The sequence below is a fragment of the Mytilus edulis genome, chromosome 8 (genome assembly GCF_963676685.1).
Source record: "Mytilus edulis chromosome 8, xbMytEdul2.2, whole genome shotgun sequence".
In the NCBI taxonomy this organism is placed as follows: domain Eukaryota; kingdom Metazoa; phylum Mollusca; class Bivalvia; order Mytilida; family Mytilidae; genus Mytilus; species Mytilus edulis.
The window spans coordinates 8,224,891-8,240,136 of NC_092351.1; the positions used below are offsets into that span (position 1 = coordinate 8,224,891).

The window sequence follows — 15,246 nt, forward strand, 5'->3', positions numbered from 1 at the left end:
TTCGTCGTTGTCAGCGTCTTCGTTGTCAGCGTCTACGTCGGAATACAGATGGTTTCAGGATAATAACTTTAGTATAAGTAAATACAAATCAATAAAATTTTAACACAATGTTGATTACCACGAAAGGAAGGTTAGGATTGATTTTGGGGGTTAAGGTCCCATCGGTTTAGGAATTAGGGGCCCAAAACATACATTTATCTTGTTTCAGGGCAATAAGTTGTGTACAGTGAAATCTGGGTAAACCAAACCCTGATAAACGCGAATTTCAGTTTAAAACAAACAATTTTCAAAGTCCCACAAAATTTCCCTATCAATTAATGTTAATCTAACCTGAAAAAAACAAACTCAGTCAACACCGAATTCTGAACGCATTTTGAAGGCTCGGCTCGTTAGTAAATATGTATCTAAAAATTACCTGTCAAAATCGATAGATAGCAATCAAAACAAAAAAGTATTTTCAATTATTTGCATGATTTAATTAAGCAAAAACAGGATGACAGAGTATAATCCCCAAGGTATTTGAGGTTTAATGAACTGGGGAGTTGTTATTACAAACTAATTAGCATGTTTGTGTCTTTGTATTCAGTGATCAAATGATTTGTTTGTAAAGAAACGTTCAACTGGTCAGCTGCAATATCGCAGAAAAGGACAAGAATGGAACTTTTCCTTAGATCAATTAAATGCTCGTTACTCAAATATTTACGGTCATAAATTGGTAACTGCCTTTTAGAAGCTAACCTGTTTAATTAAACAATAGTTTTAAAGCGTTTCACAGGATTAAGAAGTCATGCAATACTATCGAATTATATTTACGGGTTGCCGGATTCCCTTTAGATGCCCTATATATATAATTCAGATACTCCTGCTCCGTTATCTATTTGTCAACGATTAAATCTGAGAATAAACTGGACCCCTGCTGTTGTTTCGCTCTTATCTTGTGGCAAAGTATCGATCAGCAGGTGTCCAGTTTAGTCCGAGAACTCATGTGTACAGACTATTGAAAATGACGACATTGATTCAACAACAGAATTGTCTTTTGACAGTGACCGAGAATCTGAATTGGTCACTTAACTAACGGATTAGAAAAAGAAAAATCGCTCCACGTCGGACATCATTGAACAATTTATACCTTTACACGAGGATTGTGATTGACCGAGGGGCGTTTGATTCATATCAAAAAAATTTGTAAGGGTTCCACGAAACCCAGTGTCTTGCCTTCTTTTGCTGTAAATCGCAGGCTCAACAAAAATGAGGAAAAAACTCAATCAAATATTCCTTTTGATACAATCTTCTGATTGTAAGAAGCTTCTGTCCAAGTTTGGTTAAAATCCAGGATAGTTTATGAATCTAATAAATGTTTTAAAAACAACTGCAGACTGTACATGTATGTATGGTTAACTGGAAGAAAATCTATGTCCATTTAAAAGTAAAATATGGAAAAAATGGATTATTTTTTTACAAAATTTACTTCTGGATACTATTTTATGATCATAATTAAGCTTCTGTCCAAGTTTGGTACAAACCCAGGATAGTTTAAGAAAGTTATTAAAATTTTAAAAACTTTAACCACAGAGTGAATGTAATGTTTCCCCGCAGAAAAACTAAGTCCATTTAAAAGTAAAATATGGAAAAATGGATTTATTTTTTTACAAAATTTACTTCTGGATACTATCTTATGATCATAAACAAGCTTCTGTCCAAGTTTGGTACAAACCCAGGATAGTTTAAGAAAGTTATTAAAATTCTAAAAACTTTAACCACAGAGTGAATGTAATGTTTCCCCGTAGAAAAACTAAGTCCATTTATAAGTAAAATTCGGAAAAAATGAAATTTTATTTTTACAAAATTTACTTCTGGATACTATCTTATGATCATAAACAAGCTTCTGTCCAAGTTTGGTAGAAATTCAGTATAGTTTAAGAAAGTTATTAAAATTTCAAAAACTTTAACCACAGAGTGAATATTTGTGGACGCCGACGACGACGGAATGTAGGATCGCTTAGTCTCGCTTTTTCGACTAAAGTCGAAGGCTCAACAAAAAGGAAAAAATATGTCTATCTTCATCTACCTAGATTTTTACATTTACATCTGAATCATCATGAAAATAAATTGTCGTCTGTTGTGTCACCTATCGTGCCTTGTCACTAAGTGCCAAAATTATTTTGGTGTCGACTTCCGTTTACCTCTTTAATCGAACACCTGTGAAATCCGAACAAAACGTAAAGTCCCATAGGTATTCAGTTTGGACAGGTTTCACTGTATAAGTATTTCAATGACTCTGAAATTGTACTACAATGTTCATACAATTAAGTAGAAGGTTAGGATTTATTTTAAAGGTTATGGGGCAAACAGTCTAGAAATTAAGGGTAAAAAAGGGGCTAAAAACAAGCATTTTTGAAGTTTCAGGACAATAACTTATGTTTAACTGTATGGATCACTCTGTCATTGTACCACAAGGTTCCATATAATGAATGGAAGGCTTAGTGTCAGTTTTGGGTTAATATCCATGAACATTTAGTAATAAATGTAAAATGTAAATGTAAAAAATAAAAAAATAAACATTTTTGTAGTTTCCAGTCAATAACTTGTGTTTAAGTGTATAAATCTCTCTAAAATTATACCACAAGTTTCCATACTACAAATGGATGGTTATAGGGGTGGGGTAATGGATCAAATCATTAAGCAATAATGGGCAAAAAAGGGGTGAAACAAGGGTTTTTCTGGTTAAAAGGACAATTTAGACATTTAAAAGCAGTGATAAGGAGGTAATCTAATTCCAATAAAAATACATAGAATTCTGTTATATATATGTTTGATTGCTTGATTACATCCCTTACACTGCTTGAAAATTATGTTGAAGGAAGTGATAAATGTCTTGAGATGTGTAGCTGTAAATTTATTTTTAGAAGTTACTGTTAATTAATATTAATTTTAACCATGACTGTAAGTTGTAAACTTTTAACTTGAATTGAGATTATTTTTGGAATAAGGGATTGGGGAGGTGAAAAAAATGGGGAGGGGTGAGGGATAATTTTTTTTTTTCATTTCAGATTCAGCAATTAAAAGAATTTTTCTTCAAATATTTTTTTTTTATGGGACTTATATTCAACAGCATAGTGTATTGCTCAAAAGCAAAAAAAAAAGTTTTTTAAGTTCATTAGACCACATTCATTTTGTGTCAAAAACCTTTACTGTGTCAACTATTTAATCACAATCCAAATTCAGATCTGTATTAAGTTTGAATGTTGTGTCCATACTTGCCCCAACTGTTCAGGGTTCGACCTCTGCAGTTGTATAAAGCTGTGCTCTGCGGAGCATCTGGTTTTAGTTTCCAGACAATAACTTGTGTTTAAGAATATGGATCTCTCTGAAATTGTACTACAAGGTTTCATGCTGCAAGAAAAGGCTAGGATCGAGTTTGGGGGTAATTGCTCCAAGGGGGTATCAAAAAGTTGAGGGGATTCAAATTTTTTTCTTAAAATTTTTTAAAATTTCAAATTTTTTAAAATTTCAAGAAGAATCTTTAATTGCACAGTATTGTGCAATAGATTTGTAAGATCTTGACATTTATTTTATGTCAGAAACCTATACTATGTCAAAAATTTGATCACAAATACAAATTCAAACAGAATCAAGCTTGAATATTGTGTCCAAATATGCCACAACTGTTCAGGGTTAAACCTCTGCAGTCGTATCAGGCTGCGCTCAGCGAAGCATTTTATTTAAACAATGGGTGTAATTGATTTGAAATTCTCAAAGTAGCTTTCAGACATATTTTATTATTAAAAATGAATGTATGAACAAGATATACCTTATTTGAGATTATGGGTTATTTTCTGAAAAAGCGTTAAAACCAAAATTAAATTATAGTGTTATAACTAGCAACTTTAATCATGAATATTTTCATAAACACACATATATATATAATTGACTTTCCATTTTGTAGATTAAAGTGGAAAATTTTCATCAGTTAGAAGGAGATGGCAGCCCTGCCAAAAAAAGGACAAAGAAAAATTTTCCTTTTCCTGTAGACCTACAATTGGAACATGTGTTAGGGTCCATGCCTAGAAAGGTAAAATAAAACATGTGTTAGGGTCTATGCCTAGAAAGGTAAAATAAACATGTGTTAGGGGCCATGTCTAGAAAGGTAAAATAAAACGTGTGTTAGGGGCCATGTCTAGAAAGGTAAAATAAAACATGTGTTAGGGTCTATGCCCAGAAAGGTAAAATAAAACGTGTTAGGGGCCATGTCTAGAACAGTAAAATAAGCATGTGTTAGGGTCCATGTCTAGAACGGTAAAATAAAACATGTGTTAGGGTCTATGCCTAGAAAGGTAAAATAAAACATGTGTTAGGGTCTATGCCTAGAAAGGTAAAATAAAACATGTGTTAGGGTCCATGCCTAGAAAGGTAAAATAAAACGTGTGTTAGGGTCTATGCCTAGAACAGTAAAATAAAACATTTGTTAGGGTCCATGCCTAGAAAGGTAAAATAAAACATGTGTTAGGGTCCATTTCTAGAACAGTAAAATAAAACATTTGTTAGGGTCCATGCCTAGAAAGGTAAAATAAAACATGTGTTAGGGTCCATGTCTAGAACAGTAAAATAAAACATGTGTTAGGGTCCATGCCTAGAACGGTAAAATAAACATGTGTTAGGGTCTATGCCTAGAAAGGTAAAATAAACATGTGTTAGGGTCCATGCATAGAAAGGAAAAATAAAACATGTGTTAGGGTCCATGTCTAGAACAGTAAATAAAACATGTGTTAGTGTCCATGCCTAGAACGGTAAAATAAAACATGTGTTAGGGTCCATGCCTAGAAAGGTAAAATAAAACATGTGTTAGGGTCTATGCCTAGAAAGGTAAAATAAAACATGTGTTAGGGTCCATGCATAGAAAGGAAAAATAAAACATGTGTTAGGGTCCATGCCTAGAACGGTAAAATAAAACATGTGTTAGGGTCCATGCCTAGAACAGTAAAATAAAACATGTGTTAGGGTCCATGCCTAGAAAGGTAAAATAAAACATGTGTTAGGGTCCATGTCTAGAACGGTAAAATAAAACATATGGTAGTGTCCATGCCTAGAAAGGTAAAATAAAACATGTGTTAGGGTCCATGCCTAGAACGGTAAAATAAAACATGTGTAAGGGTCTATGCCTAGAAAGGTAAAATAAACATTAGACTGTTGGTTTTCCCGTTTGAATGGTTTTACACTAGTAATTTTGGGGCCCTTTATAGCTTGTTGTTTGGTGTGAGCCAAGGCTCCGTGTTGAAGGCCGTACTTTAACCTATAATGGTTTACTTTTAAAATTGTTATTTGTATGGAGAGTTATCTCATTGGCACTCACACCACATCTTCCTATATCTATGTGTTAGGGTCCATGCATAGAAAGGAAAAATAAAACATGTGTTAGGGTCCATGCCTAGAACGGTAAAATAAAACATGTGTTAGGGTCCATGCCTAGAAAGGTAAAATAAAACATGTGTTAGTGTCTATGCCTAGAAAGGTAAAATAAAACATTTGTTAGGGTCCATGCCTAGAAAGGTAAAATAAAACATGTGTTAAGGTCCATGTCTAGAACAGTAAAATAAAACATTTGTTAGGGTCCATGCCTAGAAAGGTAAAATAAAACATGTGTTAGGGTCCATGTCTAGAACGGTAAAATAAAACATGTGTTAGGGTCCATGCCTAGAACGGTAAAATAAAACATGTGTTAGGGTCTATGCCTAGAAAGGTAAAATAAACATGTGTTAGGGTCCATGCATAGAAAGGAAAAATAAAACATGTGTTAGGGTCCATGCCTAGAACGGTAAAATAAAACATGTGTTAGTGTCCATACCTAGAACGGTAAAATAAAACATGTGTTAGGGTTCATGCCTAGAAAGGTAAAATAAAACATGTGTTAGGGTCTATGCCTAGAAAGGTAAAATAAAACATGTGTTAGGGTCCATGCCTAGAAAGGTAAAATAAAACATGTGTTAGTGTCTATGCCTAGAAAGGTAAAATAAAACATTTGTTAGGGTCCATGCCTAGAAAGGTAAAATAAAACATGTGTTAAGGTCCATGTCTAGAACAGTAAAATAAAACATTTGTTAGGGTCCATGCCTAGAAAGGTAAAATAAAACATGTGTTAGGGTCCATTTCTAGAACGGTAAAATAAAACATGTGTTAGGGTCCATGCCTAGAACGGTAAAATAAAACATGTGTTAGGGTCTATGCCTAGAAAGGTAAAATAAACATGTGTTAGGGTCCATGCATAGAAAGGAAAAATAAAACATGTGTTAGGGTCCATGCCTAGAACGGTAAAATAAAACATGTGTTAGTGTCCATACCTAGAACGGTAAAATAAAACATGTGTTAGGGTCCATGCCTAGAAAGGTAAAATAAAACATGTGTTAGGGTCTATGCCTAGAAAGGTAAAATAAAACATGTGTTAGGGTCCATGCCTAGAAAGGTAAAATAAAACATGTGTTAGGGTCTATGCCTAGAAAGGTAAAATAAAACATGCGTAAGGGTCTATGCCTAGAAAGGTAAAATAAACATGTATTAGGGTCCATGTATAGAAAGGAAAAATAAAACATGTGTTAGGGTCCATGTCTAGAAAGGTAAAATAAAACATGTGTTAGGGTCCATGCATAGAAAGGTAAATTAAAACATGTGTTAGGGTAAAATAAAACATGAGTTAGGGTCTATGTCTAGAAAGGTAAAATAAACATGTGTTAGGGTCCATGCATAGAAAGGTAAAATAAAACATGTGTTAGGGTCCATGCCTAGAAAGGTAAAATAAAACATGTGTTAGGGTCAATGCCCAGAAAGTTTAAATAAAATGTGTTAGGGTCCATGCCTAGAAAGGTAAAATAAAACATGTGTTAGGGTCTATGCCTAGAAAGGTAAAATAAACATGTGTTAGGGTCTATGCCTAGAAAAGTAAAATAAAACATGTGTTAGGGTCCATGCATAGAAAGGTAAAATAAACATGTGTTAGGGTCCATGCATAGAAAGGAAAAATAAAACATGTGCAAGGGTCTATGTCTAGAACGGTAAAATAAACATGTGTTAGGGTCCATGTCTAGAACAGTAAAATAAACATGTGTTAGGGTCGATGCCTAGAAAGGTAAAATAAAACATATGTTAGGGTCCATGCCTAGAACGGTAAAATAAACATGTGTTAGGGTCCATGCCTAGAAAGGAAAAATAAAACATGTGTTAGGGTACATGCCTAGAAAGGTAAAATAGAACATGTGTTAGGGTCCATGCATAGAAAGGTAAAATAAAACATGTGTTAGGGTCCATGCATAGAAAGGTAAAATAAAACATGTGTTAGGGTCCATGCATAGAAAGGTAAAATAAAACATGTGTTAGGGTCCATGCCTAGAAAGGAAAAATAAAACATGTGTTAGGGTCCATGGCTAGAAAGGAAAAATAAAACATGTGTTAGCTATAGGGTCCTTGCATAGAAAGGAAAAATAAAACATGTGTTAGGGTCCATGTCTAGAACGGTAAAATAAACATGTGTTAGGGTCCATGCCTAGAAAGGTAAAATAAACATGTGTTAGGGTCCATGCCTAGAACGGTAAAATAAAACATGTGTTAGGGTACATGCATAGAAAGGTAAAATAAAATGTGTGTTAGGGTCTATGATAGTAGAGGAGCTTTATGTTTTCTGGTCTGTACGTCTGGTTGTTCATCTGTCTGTTCTTGTGTCCATTCGTTTGTCCCTCTGGCCTGCTTCAGGTTTAAAATTATGGTGAAGGTAGTTTTCATGAAATTTAGGGCCAATCAACTTGAAACTTAGTACACATGTTACCTTTGTAATTTTAATGCCAAATTAGAGTTTATATCCAAATTTCAGGGTTCACTGAAATGCTAGTGGGAGTGGAGACACATTCTGGTTGTCATGTATATTTGAATTATGGCTTCAAAACATTTTAGTGCAAAACTGTAACTGCCAAAAAGTCTCATTTTCAGATCATGTTATCAAAATTTAGTTTGTATTAAATGGCCATTTCAGGAAAAAACAGTCAATTTCAGGGACCAAATTATGGCTGATATCATGCCTCATTATTACGACATGCTAATAACTTCTGAAAAAAAGAAAAACATAGCTTTTGCTATATTTATTTAAAGATGGTCTTGTGTTTGTTTGGTTGTACTTACAAAGCTATTGTACTTTGTTATAAGTGTGTAATCTCAAAGTGCATATATGGAAGTTTGCTAAAGCAATTTCTGTAGTAGTTCCATTGCACTAATCTTTTACATTTGTCTCAGTTGTTATATTTATTGATCATTTTGCAAATGTACAGTCTTGTGTTTGTTTGGTTGTACTTACAAAGCTATTGTACTTTGTTATAAGTGTGTAATCTCAAAGTGCATATATGGAAGTTTGCCAAAGCAATTTCTGTAGTAGTTCCATTGCACTAATCTTTTACATTTGTCTCAGTTGTTATATTTATTGATCATTTTGCAAATGTACAGTTTACAGGAAGTCTTAACTTTCTACCAACAAAAGTAAAAATCCGAGTTTTCAGAATGTTTTAGTGTTAGGGCTCTTTGACTTGTTTAAGTAAGATTTGAACAACTGTTTTTTACACATTCTATTTTTATTTGTTTTGTGATAAATGTAAGCCAGTGGCAGGATTCAGGTGTTTGATAACTAGAAATGTAACTTTACATGGTCCTTATAATTTTCTTTCAGGAATTCATATTAGAAAGATGTAAACCTGATTTAAAGCCATTAACTTTGGAGGTGAATCTGACCTTGAAAGATGCTCTTGATAGAGTGTTACGTTTACCTTCAGTGGCCAGTAAGCGTTACCTAACAAACAAGGTAGGTTAATCTGACCTTGAAAGATGCCATTGATAGAGTATTATGATTACAATCAGTGGCCAGTAAGGGTTACCTAACAAACAAGGTAGGTTAATCTGACCTTGAAAGATGCCCTTGATAGAGTATTACGTTTACCTTCAGTGGCCATTAAGCGTTACCTAACAAACAAGGTAGGTTAATCTGACCTTAAAAGATGCCCTTGATAGAGTATTATGTTTACAATCAGTGGCCAGTAAGGGTTACCTAACAAACAAGGTAGGTTAATCTGACCTTGAAAGATTCCCTTGATAGAGTTTTACGTTTACCTTCAGTGGCCAGTAAGCGTTACCTAACAAACAAGGTAGGTTAATCTGACCTTGAAAGATGCCCTTGATAGAGTATTACATTTACCTTCAGTGGCCATTAAGCGTTACCTAACAAACAAGGTAGGTTAATCTGACCTTAAAAGATGCCCTTGATAGAGTATTATGTTTACAATCAGTGGCCAGTAAGGGTTACCTAACAAACAAGGTAGGTTAATCTGACCTTGAAAGATGCCCTTGATAGAGTATTACGTTTACCTTCAGTGGCCAGTAAGCGTTACCTAACAAACAAGGTAGGTCAATCTGACCTTGAAAAATGCCCTTGATAGAGTATTATGTTTACCTTCAGTGGCCAGTAAGCTTTACCTAACAAACAAGGTAGGTTAATCTGACCTTGAAAGATGCCCTTGATAGAGTATAACGTTTACCTTCAGTGGCCAATAAGCGTTACCTAACAAACAAGGTAGGTTAATCTGACCTTGAAAGATGCCCTTGATAGAGTATTACGTTTACCTTCAGTGGCCAGTAAGCGTTACCTAACAAACAAGTTAGGTTAATCTGACCTTGAAAGATGCCCTTGATAGAGTATTACATTTACCTTCAGTGGCCAATAAGCGTTACCTAACAAACAAGGTAGGTTAATCTGACCTTGAAAGATGCCCTTGATAGAGTATTACATTTACCTTCAGTGGCCAGTTAGCCTAACCTAACACACAAGGTAGGTCAATCTGACCTTAAAAGATGCCCTTGATAGAGTATTACGTTTACCATTAGTGGCCATTAAGCGTTACCTAAAAACAAGGTAAGGTGAATTTGACCTTGAGACCTTGGATACTTTCTTCCACACGTTGCTTTTTTCTTGCTGATTTCATGGTCTCTACATTTATGATTTTCTACCAAAGTTTTGATTGAGAGAAAACTCAAATTTGTCAATGTTTTTGTTTGGTCAAAAAACCTTAAAATAGTGAACATATGCTTCTTTACCATGTTTACAATTTATCATTGATACTGGTATAATGCTTTTAATCTGTGACCAGGTATAGCATATCTAACCCTTACAATGTTCACCTGAGACGACTCTGGTAAAGCAGAATGCCTAAATTCTTATGGTCTGTAAACAAATCACAAGCTTTTGAAATTGTGAGATTTCTTAGATATATTATTTTGTTTTTAGTTGTCCTGGATCCCTGTATCACTGAAAAAAATACTCATTTATTTTATAAAAAATAGTGAAGACTATAGCTACTCAATGGATTGATTGCAGTAATAAGTTTTCTGCAAATTTGCATAATTGACAGATCAGAGGAGAAACAAGGATACCTGTGTTTTGTTCCCATTTGTTTTTTACCATTAGCCTTAGAGAATTTGGTAAGTTTTCAGCAACACTTTTTATTTCAGTTACATATATTGTGTAATCAACCTCTCCCATTGTTTTAAACTCTGAACCTTTAAACATTATAGTGTATTTGTACAGCCCATTGGAACCAATTGAATTTCTTTTCTTGGAATTGTCCATCCTGTTGGGGAAATTTTTGAAGCTTTATTAAGAATGTCTATTTCATAGTAAATTTTGCTCAATTTGAATTTTTGCTTGTGATTGTAATGGGTTGTAATTGCTGAAGATGCTGTTATTGACTATATCATCTTTGGACTTAAACCATTTAAAACAAAAATATGTAACAATGACACATTTAAATGCAACTCCCTTGAAACCATTTGATAGAAAGCTCTCATAAAAGGTAGAACTGTTAGCGGTTATATGTTGCTGACCATTTTATTTTTTCTAAATACTTGACAGGACTAATGAGACTTAGACTCTTTTTTTTTAGTATTGTGATACACACAAAGCTCTTATATTCGATACTATTGTTTGTTATTTTATGTAGTTGACCAAATTACACTGCCATTTTCATTTAACAACTCTTATTAAAGTTCTTGGACTTTTACCATATTTTGACTATCTTCCCACAATGAAACAATGTGACACACATTTTCATTCTCATTAATGCTTTGTAGCAATCATGTTCCTTTGATATTTGGATCTTGGGCATGCATGTTTGCTCACTATAGATTCTTTAATTGATATGCATGTATTGTTAAATTTGTTCTCATCCTGAACATTCTTTGAATATTTAGCACTGACATTAAGTGAACAAAAATCAATCAATAATTTATTTTCAGGTAGACAGATGTGTGACTGGATTAGTTGCCCAGCAGCAGTGTGTTGGACCACTACACACACCACTGGCTGATGTAGCTGTTACAGCTCTGTCTTATTTTGATAAAGTAAGTTCATCATGTCTTGATTCAATGGAAGGCAACATGAGATTGATAGTTCATAGACATTAAAAATACTGAAGAAATTTGTCTTGTTATGATATTTTACTTGACAAATTATAGAAAAAACAATACTACAAAGCATATATAGGTGGTATTTACAAAACTTTAATAATCTAATAATATGGATACTTATCACACTCACAAAAAAGCAAAATGTAAATCAACAGGGTTTCCGCTGGTGGTCGCAATTTTTGCATTTTGTGAAAAATAATAATTGTGGCGATGTATTTTCTTTTGCGAAAGAATTTGGCGAAAGAAATATATATAACAATTAAATTTCATCCATCTTGTTGATTTATTTTATTTCGGGTTTCTCTCAGTTTACCTGATCAGACAGTACTCAGAATTCTCCTTAAACTATTTAAGATTTTGACAGAAAATCAATAATCAGCTGATTGCATATTATAGCTGTAGGCAACAAAGGACTAATTAATAAAGGTGTTGATTGTATTGTTTGACAAAATGATATGGTTAAGGATGTACTTAGGTGAGGTTTTGGAATTTGTGTCAAATGTTCGGACTCCTTGCTGTTTTTCCATTCAATACAATATAAAATATTTTACCCCATAACACCCATTTATTTTTTCTTATAAGACTTAACAGCTCACGAAAGGTCATTTACCAAAAATTTTAGAAGATTCTTGATTTTCTTTCTTTTGTTTGGAGACCCAAATAATATCAATGCAAATATAAGGTAAAAGTCCGAGTCAGCGTTTTCACGCCATATTTTAAATATCAAATAACTTGAAAAGGAGGTCCATGACCTATCAATATTTTTAGCTTATCTTTATCCTTAATTGATGCTCTACCTGCTTATAATGTCAATTTTAATTTCTTAATTTCTTAATTTTTACTTAACCTCACTTAAGTACATCCTTAAAAATGATGTCCCTCACATGTGGCATAAATGATTTATTAACCACTTTTCAACACAGATGTTGAATCTTTTGATGTCTCCTCTGCTTTTATTAACAATGGTCCAGAAAAGAAAACTGTAGTTATGAAGAAATATATTCAACAGGTTGGGAACACTTTATATTATTTGATGAAATTTTTCCCCAGGAACTACATCTATCTGGTATTATCAAGACAAAACATGTCCAAGATTTTTTTTTATATTCCTGGACCTATATCTTCTTTATTAATAAAAGTAATAAAAGTAAGTGGACAAGTTTTTCCAAACATTATGATTTTTCCCCCTTTAAGCTAAAACCAGGTGCTCCGCAGGGCACAGCTTTATACGACCGCAGAGGTCGAACCCTGAACAGTTGGGGCAAGTATGGACAAAACATTCAAGCGTGATACAGCTCTGAATTTGGATTGTGATCAAATTTTTGACATTACATGTTTTTTTTTACACAAAACAAATGTCAAGATTTTACAAATCAATTAAAGATTTCTTCTTCAAACTTATTTAAATCTAAAATTAAATAGTTGACACAGCATAGGTTTCCGACTCAGAATGAATGTGGTCTAATGAACTTAAAATTCAATTCAATATGCTGTTGAATATTAATCCTCTCAAAAAAATGTTTGAAGAAATTTTCTTTTTATTTATGAAATATGAAATGAGAAAAATTTAACCTCCCCCCCCATTTTTTTTCACATCCCCGTTTCCCTTTTTCCAAAACTGATATCAATTCAAATTTCTTATGGAGTTTGCAACAATAACTACTCTTTTAAATACATCATAAAATATTAAAATGTAAAATAAAATACTTGTTATCACTGAATGGTAAAGATTGGTTGGTAGTAAAAGTGAATATACATTGTTTATTGTATAAAACAATAAAAAAAACTTCATCAGCAACATTTTATATTGGCAAATTTCCAATGAAGTTATTTACATAAAGTTATTGGCAAATAAAAATAGAAAATGACATCATAGTCATGTCTGGCAAATGTCCAACATACATTATCTAAAAACATTTTAGATGTATTTATATCTTTGCAGCAACTTAAAAAACATTTTATCCTTTTTAAAACTTCATATTTTTGTTACATGGAATTCCTGAAAAGCCTGAATTTTAACTTTTATCACATAATTAATGTTTATGGTTTTATAGGTAGGATCGGCAACTGCTATAGGAGAACAACCGATCAAAGGCTTGATAGATCCAGCGTGTATGGCAAGGATGTCTGTCGGGGAAGCTCTCACTAATTTGGTGTTTGCCTGTATAACAGATCTGAAGGTAAGGTCAACACTTGATAATTCAGATAATTTATTTTCAGCTGACCTTACCCTTTTAGTATCTGTGTTTTTCTTCCATGGTTTTGTCTTTATTGTTCATTGTTGAAGGTAAACATAGACCTTGTTTATCAGGAGCAACACAGACACTTCAATAATATTTTTTAATTATTATTTAATTACTATTTTTGAGCTACAAATATTGAGCCATGATAGAACCATATAAATTATTAAAATAAAAGATGTTAAAAATTTAAGACATATTACATAGTTGGAACTTGCAGGTACACTTAAGGGTGTCATACCACCAATTAAAAGTGTCTATCTGTTCAACCAAGTTTTGCAATTTTCACAGCTTTCTAAATATTTTACCTTAAGTTTAAGTCCATAGAAACCAGGTATATCCTGAATTGTACATGTATCAGCTTTCTACATGCCAATTTTCAACAGATTTTTAAAATCTTATTAGAAAGAAGAGGTCTTCCAAATAGAGGTACCACTAAAAATAACCCCTGGTTGTCTGGAAATCTTAAACTAGTATACTATGGAGTGCATTAATCCTCAATTTGAATGCAAACTCATAAACAAGTAAATTTTAGCTCAAAATGGTCTTAATATATTTCTCTTACACCAAAAGTTTCATTTTTGCCAATTTGTTGGTTAGTTTAAGTAAACAATGACATCAAATGCACTATTTTTTGTCCGAGTAGGCCTATTTTCACATACGTTCTAAATTGGAGGAGTAATTGGTATTGTGTCACCTAAAGGAGTAGATTCGATAAGGCCCTAAAATGGCCCTCATTTTTAGCTTAAATTTCAAACTAGGATTTGTTTACAAATATCACAATGAATCATAGCTAATACATTGACTAGAAAGGAAATAAGCCTTTTTGTTGAAAATTAACGTTACTGTGTTTTACTGATGACGTCACAAACTGTACTCATTTTTATTTTCAACAAAAAGTCAAGCAAAAGTGGTAAAGGAGTAGGTTCAGTAAGACCCCTTTTTGGCCCCAAAATATAGCAGTTTTACAAAATTGTTAAACTGTAAACCTGTAGTTATTAATTGGACAGTAGAATGCTTCTGCTACATAAATATGGGCTGATTTTGACAATACAATGCACATATATCCGGTACTAGCACCATTAAGTCATGCTAAATTACTGAAATCCTCATAATTCTAGCATTTTAGTTAAATTTTAGACGGTTTTCGTGTAAAACGAAAGTGGCCGCATTCGTGTTCATCCTTAATATTGAAATGTAAGTTGTATTTTATGATAATAAATAACATATATAAAGGTTGAGGATGAACACGGATGCGGCCACTTTCATTTTTACCAAAAACCATCTGAAAAGTGACATTTTTCGGCATATTAGGTAGATTTTTCATATTTGAGCTTGAATCGGATCGTTTTTAATGACTAAATCTGTTAAAATCTTTCACATAAACTAATTAATTCAAATAAAATAGACACTTAAGTGTTTAAAAAGTGGTCAAAATCTTTCGTCAGATGAACCTGAAATTTGAGGCCAAAATCGGTCCTTACCAGACCTACTCCTTTCAATTGACTATTGGACAGGAAAC

The 15,246-nt window shown here is 33.1% G+C and overlaps 1 protein-coding gene across 4 annotated transcripts in view; it reads left to right on the top strand.

The window, feature by feature from the left end:
* LOC139486728 (phosphoribosylformylglycinamidine synthase-like) overlaps positions 1 to 15,246 on the top strand; it is a 132,506-nt gene that overhangs the window by 37,743 nt on the left and 79,517 nt on the right. For 2 of the 4 annotated variants that reach the window (XM_071271656.1, XM_071271658.1), the window contains exons 12-15: positions 3,947 to 4,072; positions 8,699 to 8,830; positions 11,314 to 11,418; positions 13,539 to 13,664. In XM_071271656.1, coding sequence (XP_071127757.1) covers positions 3,947 to 4,072; positions 8,699 to 8,830; positions 11,314 to 11,418; positions 13,539 to 13,664 — 489 coding nt within the window. Of the gene's footprint in view, positions 1 to 3,946; positions 4,073 to 8,698; positions 8,831 to 9,344; positions 9,426 to 11,313; positions 11,419 to 13,538; positions 13,665 to 15,246 lie in introns of all 4 variants that reach the window. The other 2 variants (XM_071271657.1, XM_071271655.1) reach the window with 2 other exon arrangements.